General features: G+C 36.0%; 1 protein-coding gene across 2 annotated transcripts; it reads left to right on the top strand.

Annotated features, from left to right (window-relative positions):
• The first annotated feature begins 1,310 nt into the window (after positions 1-1,310).
• On the top strand, positions 1,311-5,915 carry LOC118049721 (E3 ubiquitin-protein ligase RHF2A). Of its 2 annotated transcripts, none has more exons than XM_035059806.2 (9): positions 1,311-1,530; positions 2,286-2,426; positions 2,566-2,612; positions 3,599-3,661; positions 3,747-3,855; positions 3,965-4,356; positions 4,480-4,587; positions 4,695-5,084; positions 5,590-5,915. In XM_035059806.2, the coding sequence occupies exons 1-8, from the start codon at positions 1,525-1,527 to the stop codon at positions 5,029-5,031; spliced, it is 1,203 nt and encodes a 400-aa protein (XP_034915697.1). In that variant the 5' UTR covers positions 1,311-1,524; the 3' UTR covers positions 5,032-5,084; positions 5,590-5,915. The 2 variants fall into 2 exon arrangements, with proteins under 2 accessions (XP_034915697.1, XP_034915706.1); XM_035059815.2 differs by having other exon boundaries at positions 1,312-1,530; positions 5,597-5,915.
• The last annotated feature ends 789 nt before the right edge of the window (positions 5,916-6,704 follow it).

Raw genomic sequence — 6,704 nt, forward strand, 5'->3', positions numbered from 1 at the left:
ACATGGAAGACAGGTAACCTGAAGCAAACCAACCAAATTTAGATGAAAATCTGGTTCTGTGATGGCGATTAAGAAGCTCAGGTAATTCTTGATTATAATTAGTTAATTACTACAAAAATTATAGCTTCATTTATGTATCAAAAAAAAGGTTAAAATTTTTTTTTTTTTATTATTAATATAAGTATCCAGATTCAGATTGAGCACATCTCAATTAATCCTACAGTCTCTGAAATTAACGATCATGTAAGTCTTTAATGGCCTTAAGATTTATAAAACTCAAATTGATAAACAAATCTAAAATCTAACCAATTAAGTTATACCTTTCAAAATCCGGTAAAACTGACTTTTCAACACAAGAATTATAACCCTTCCCCTTCGTCGTATTTTCTTGTCCACGCATATCAAAGATGATGTCGAATTCCAGGTCTTCCCTGTAATTGTCAAGGACTTGTTCCCATGTCATTTGTGACTTTGGAGTAGTCATGGGTTTTAAATTATTGAATCTAGAGAGAGCCCTCATGGTGGAGCTCCAATTTTGCTTGACTTTTCTCCTCATCATTTATTTGACAGATGTGAGAAGTTATAGAGGAAAATCAAGGAAATTTCTATCAACAATCATAATTTGGAATCAAATGAGGAATATAAGTCCGTATTCTATGGCGCATGATTCATGAAAAATTATTTATTTTACTTAATTTTAATCATTTTTAATATTTTCGAATTATTCTAATATATTGATATAAAAAATAATTTTAAAAAGTAAAATAAATATTATTTAAATATATTTTCATACAAAAACACTTTAAAAACCAATTCAATCTCCAAATAACCCGCAATAGAAGCTCTTATCAATGGAAGATAAGAGGGAACTCAATGCACATTTGACATATGGAAAAGAACATCTTCTACAGGCAGCAAGGAATATCACAATGGTGTATAGAGACGAGTTACCCTCTTTGCACTCCTAATTAAAAATAGATTGCGATTATGGCATGATTAGAATAAGTAAAAACTAAAAAGAGCAACAAATATTCCATTCTTTTGGCTCGCCACTAGCATGGAATAGGAAGGGTGCATCGCAAAAGGAGAAGAAAAGAAGAAGAAGGCGTGGGGTCTAAGTGCCAAAGAATATACTTTTGTAAGATGAGATAAGATTCAATCATCCGAGGGAGTGTGAAAGAAGAGAAACCTCTTTGATGCTGTTAGAGTGGTGGTGGCTTTGTTTTCCAACACATAATATTTTTTTAATAAAATAAATTATAATTGAGGAAAAATAGAATAAAGGACAAGAAACACAGAAACAAACAAAGAAAACCAACCCATAAATTAAATAAAAACTTGATTTAAAGGCAGGGGGGACCTGACCAAGTCTTCCCTTCTCATTCCTCTTTATCTTCTTCTTCTTCTTAATGCTTCCTTGAATTTCTAGGGTTTCTTTCATGGATCCTGGCACTGTATCAATCTTTGTCATTTCATGAGCTTTCGTTGATTTCCTTCTTGACCCGGATCATATCAAATCTCTTAATGGAGGTAAAAAAAATCTAACCTTTATTTATTCTTTCCCCCTTTTCCCTCTCTTTTGAAGCTTTAATTTTTTTTTCCTGTTGAAATACTTGGATTGATTTGATGGGTTTGTAAAGTTCGAATCTTTTGATTGTGTTGATCAAGTTCTCTTCTGGGTTTACCTTGTGAGTTAATGTTCTAACTAATGAAATGATTTTAATTTTCCTGTTTTTGAAATGAAATATATAAAGGAGCTGCTTATAGCTATCTTGTGAATCTGTTAAGGGAGATTATTTGATGATGGAGATGAAAATAACATAAATATCCAATGTTAAAAAAGAAAACCAGTAATTTTTTCTTATAAAAAAGAGAGAACATGGATGTTTAATTCTATGTTGGCGCTAAGTTTTTGTTCAGCCTTATTGGGTTTGGAATAAAGTTTCACTATTCTGGTAGATAAGCCTAGCTAGTGGGGTTTTTTTTTTTTTTTTTTTTTCCGGTGAGTTTGGCTATTGGATTTATGGTAAGAATTTATGAATTCAACAGGCTTTGTTTGTTTTTCTTTTCAGTTTAACATGTAATATGTGTTGGCGATTTCTTATTGATGCTAGGAACTAACGATTTCAACTGTTTGACAATATTACTGCCTGTGCTCTTTGGCACAGAAGCTGCATTTCAGACACACTACACACAGTAAATTTGACTTGTTTCACTTGGGTGCTGAGTGATTTAGTAGGCTGACTGTAACCGCTTTGAACTTTGTGGGTTTTGGTGTTGTGCAGGTTCTGGAGATGGATGAAGCAAAGAAACCTGAAGTTCATATGACATCAGCTGCGGCATTTGTGGAGGGGGGAATCCAGGACTCATGTGATGATGCTTGCAGCATTTGCCTCGAAGAGTTTTGTGAAAGTGATCCCTCAACGGTAATAGCTTTTGTCATGTTTGATTCATCTGCCTCCTCTTTAACCTTAATGCACACATGGAATCCTATATAAAAAAAAAATTATTTATATATTATGTGCTTATTTTGTGTCCTAAATTATGTTGTCTTTTGCTTGGCAGGTGACTAATTGCAAGCATGAGTTCCATCTTCAGTGCATCCTTGAATGGTATGGTGAAATATTTTTCAATCAATTCTTTCTTCCCTTTTCCCTTTCTGATCCTTCTAACTTTTTCAAAACATATTTGCTTGCTTTGTGTGGTTTTCCTTTCTTTTTTTAGGTTCAACTTATATTGACATTTGAATCGATGCTTATAGATGGGTCAGTGGTAGGTTTGGTTGGAGATAGTTGTAAGGACATATATTGAAGTCCGTGGGATGAACTTAGAGATACAGAGAGGGGTTATTGTGATTTGGAAAGAACAAAGATCTACTAATTAATATTGCCTGGCATGATTCTCATAATACATTTTAACTTTGATTTGACTATACTTTCTTGCCTCCTTGTGCGATGTAAGAAATGGTCTGTTCTGTGTCCAATTAATCTAATAGGGATTTTTAATATCCCCTGATTTGTTCTGTATTGCTGCTGCTGTTTGTCACTGTCATCTACTGGGTTTACATGTGCAGTTCTCTTTTATTTTTTGCTTGGTGAAGCCTTTGTTGGAGCAGTGTTTTCTTATGCAATCTTGTTCTCATCGGTAGAGAGAACATGAAGAGTTGAATTTGTTTTTAGTTCAGTATTTGATCTGTAATTCTAGCATTTCTAACACTGTTGAAAAGTCAGTGGTACCTGCTTTCCTACAACTCAACCCAAGTAAATCTTGATTCCAAACTAGTTGGTCTTTCATTACTGCCTACTGTCTAAGTTGATGGTACCTATTTTACTAAGCAAACAAGTCTACAATTTCAAAAGTGTAAATATCTCTGTGGTGTTCTGTTTTCTTCTTCTTCTTATTATTATTTTTCTTAAATAATTTGCAACTAGTAGCTATCTTAGTTCATTAGAAATCAAAATTGCGCGAGTTTTACCTAGTCTTATCTACACAATGGACTATTTGTCAATGGTTAACAGATGCAAATCATTGTGTTGTGATGGTTGAGTTAAAGAAGGAAGAAAGAATCTGATAATGTTTCACTAATTGTTATTTGTAGGTGTCAGAGAAGCTCTGAGTGTCCCATGTGTTTGCAATCCATTAGTCTTAAAGATCCCAGCAGGTTGGGTTTGCTTGTTAATTATTTTGATATTTTTATGTGATTATTTGTTCAATTACATTTCTGAGTCGTTTTCATGCTGTGGCAGTCAAGAATTGTTTGAGGGTGTAGAACGGGAGAGGAAAATCAGGGCTGCTCCTTCAAGAAATGCTACTATTTTCCATCATCCTACACTTGGGGATTTCGAGTTGCAGCATGTCTGTTTCCTATCATTGCTGAAATCCCGTGTTTGTTACTGTTTGGTTAAGACATTACAAGCTGTATTCAGGAGATTAAACCTGACATAACTTTTGCTTTGTGATCCAGCTACCAGTTGGTGTAAGTGATTCTGAACTTGAGGAGCGTATAATCCAGCACCTGGCTGCTGCTGCTGCTATGGGAAGGACCCGCCACTTTGGTAGGAGGGAAGGGCAGAGAAACAGGGCATCTTCCCATGGCCGTCCACACTTCTTGGTATTTTCTACTCATCCTGGTGCACAGCCTTCTGGTCATGTTTCTTCCTCTTTGACTCAGCTAGACGGGGAAAATGAACCAGCTCCAGTCTCTGTAGCTAGTCCATCCACACCGCTCACTTCTGTTGGGGATGAACCACCACAACAAGCCTTACAATCCCCTTCTGTTTTAACTGATCAAAGTTCCTCTGCATCTGGATCCACAGCGATGCCTGCAAATAATCAAGGAGTTTCCTTTAATAATAGGTATCAATGGTTTTCTTTTGTAATCTATTTATGATTTATTTTTTTTGCGTGTACAAGTAATGCACTTCAGTTTGCTATATAAACGTTCATGAATTGAATATTCTATCCTTCTTTTTTGAGCAGGAGCGCTTCTAGCCAGTCTTCACCGCCAAATCAAGATAGAGCCGGACCATCAGAATTCCAGTCATTTTCAGAGTCTCTAAAATCTAGGCTTAATGCAGTTTCAATGAGGTATAATATGTAAAGTTTACACTGTATTCCAGTATTCCTTTGTTTGAAATTTAGTATTTTATCATTTAGTTGCTTCTAATTTACTGTCATCGTTTGTTGTCCTTAAGGTACAAAGAGTCAATTTCAAGAAGTACAAGAGGGTGGAAGGAGAGGCTGTTTTCTCGTAACAGTTCAATGTCTGATATCAGCTCTGATGTTCGAAGAGAAGTGAATGCAGGAATTGCAACTGTATCTCGTATGATGGAGCGCCTTGAAACTGGAGATAACGGTGGAGACAACCAAGTTTCTGTGTCAAATCATTTGACTGATCGCTCCAATGTGGAGAGGAGCAACCAGAATAATGCCGAGACTCACATGGAGAGCCCATTAAATGAAGGAAGTACACCAGCTGCTTGTGCTGCAAGTTCACCAGCTGCTTGTGCTGCAAGTTCAGCATCTACTTAAGTTAAAGAGTTTCTTCAGCAATTACATCTGTCCTCAGCATTTCATCTTTGAAGGTGAGTCATGATTTTGGTTTAACTTTCATTTTTAAAGTAACTAGCTTACCAACGAGCCATTAGATGCCACCATATCTGTATTTCTTTTCTCTTTTTCACTACTTTTAATTAGGAGGAGCTTCCAATCTCTTTGTTAAGTTGAGTGCACATCTGACACCTAAAATTAATGGTCATTTGATGCTTTGAATGTTCCATACAAGTTTGCTTAGTTGATCCCATTCATCTCTACACTATTTTATTTAGACACGCAAATATATCCACTGCATGATATTTCTTTGACTCTACAGTGTTCATCTACTTGGCTGTGAATGTAATTCATCACTATGGTTTCCTATTCTGTGGTACTTAGTGTGTGAGAATTATCAAGAGACGGTCATTTCACACTTGTTGTTGACGGGAATATTATATTAAGGGCAAGGCCAACCAACCTTTTCTAAGTGTCTTTCGGTGCACATCATATGAGCTACTTCAAGACATTTAATATTTAACCTGAGTTCGATTTCAGTTTTCAGGTTGTGACCTCTTTTACTTCAAATATGACATGCTGAGGAGAAGATGCTGTGTATCACAAGGCAGAGGATGAGCATTCACCTGAAATTGAATAAAAAGGTAAGAAAGAGGCAGTCTTTGGAAACAACTTCCATGTGGACAGATATACATTGGGTATATGTATGTAAATTTGTTTTGTAACCCAGATTTGTTTCAAAGCTAAAGCCAGAACATCCCACGAGGAAATTGTATTCGAGCTATATGTATCATGCCTGGATGGTTGGATTTTCGTACAAGTAGAACACCAATACATCTATCTAATCATGCATTGAAAGTCCAGAACCCAGGCCTTTTAAAGGAAAATTACTGGTTTGCATATATTCTATGACACGATTTGTTACTTTGCACTGCACAAACCATCACCACATTTTGGAAATGAGATTTCGTCCACACCATTCAATTTGCTGTAGGGACTTGTTCTCCGGGAGTTGATGATGACTTCTGAACCTTGTAATATAACCTTTAGGCTTTATTATTGAAAAGAGCCCCAAAATAGGACGTCTTTATTTTTCTGTCTCCCTGGTCACTGGAAGATCCAGTAACGTGCATTGAGTTACACAACATGTCGCCCGCCAATTTGTTTGTCGGAAAAGAGAGAATTAACCAAGGAGGCATGCCCCTTGGGGAGCCCGAGTGTTAGGTGTAATTCTGTCTGTCCCAAGTCCTGTACACAGTGCTCCTTAAGCCTTGTAGAAGTCAAATTATGACCATGTTTTGGAGCACTACCTAAGCCTCGATGATAGGCTCAGCCATGGTTACAATGGCCTGTCTATGGTTTGGAGCACTAGCTAATAGGCTCAGCCATAATTCTGTACAATTCATAAATAATGTGGTTGTATAGGTGGAAAATGTGAACCTAATCGGCCAATCTGTTTATAAAATTATGGTGATGAATTTGATATTTACAATCTAAAACTCGAAATTACCCAAAACTTTTTTAAGTTTGATAAATGTAACCCATGAATACCTCTTAGTTTAAAAAATAAAACTTATTACTATAAATAACAAAACATATCACTTTATGTCTTAATCTTTTATCCCCTTCGTAATTCTTATTGGTAGAGCAGAAAA

The sequence above is a fragment of the Populus alba genome, chromosome 16, assembly GCF_005239225.2.
Source record: "Populus alba chromosome 16, ASM523922v2, whole genome shotgun sequence".
Classification (NCBI taxonomy): domain Eukaryota; kingdom Viridiplantae; phylum Streptophyta; class Magnoliopsida; order Malpighiales; family Salicaceae; genus Populus; species Populus alba.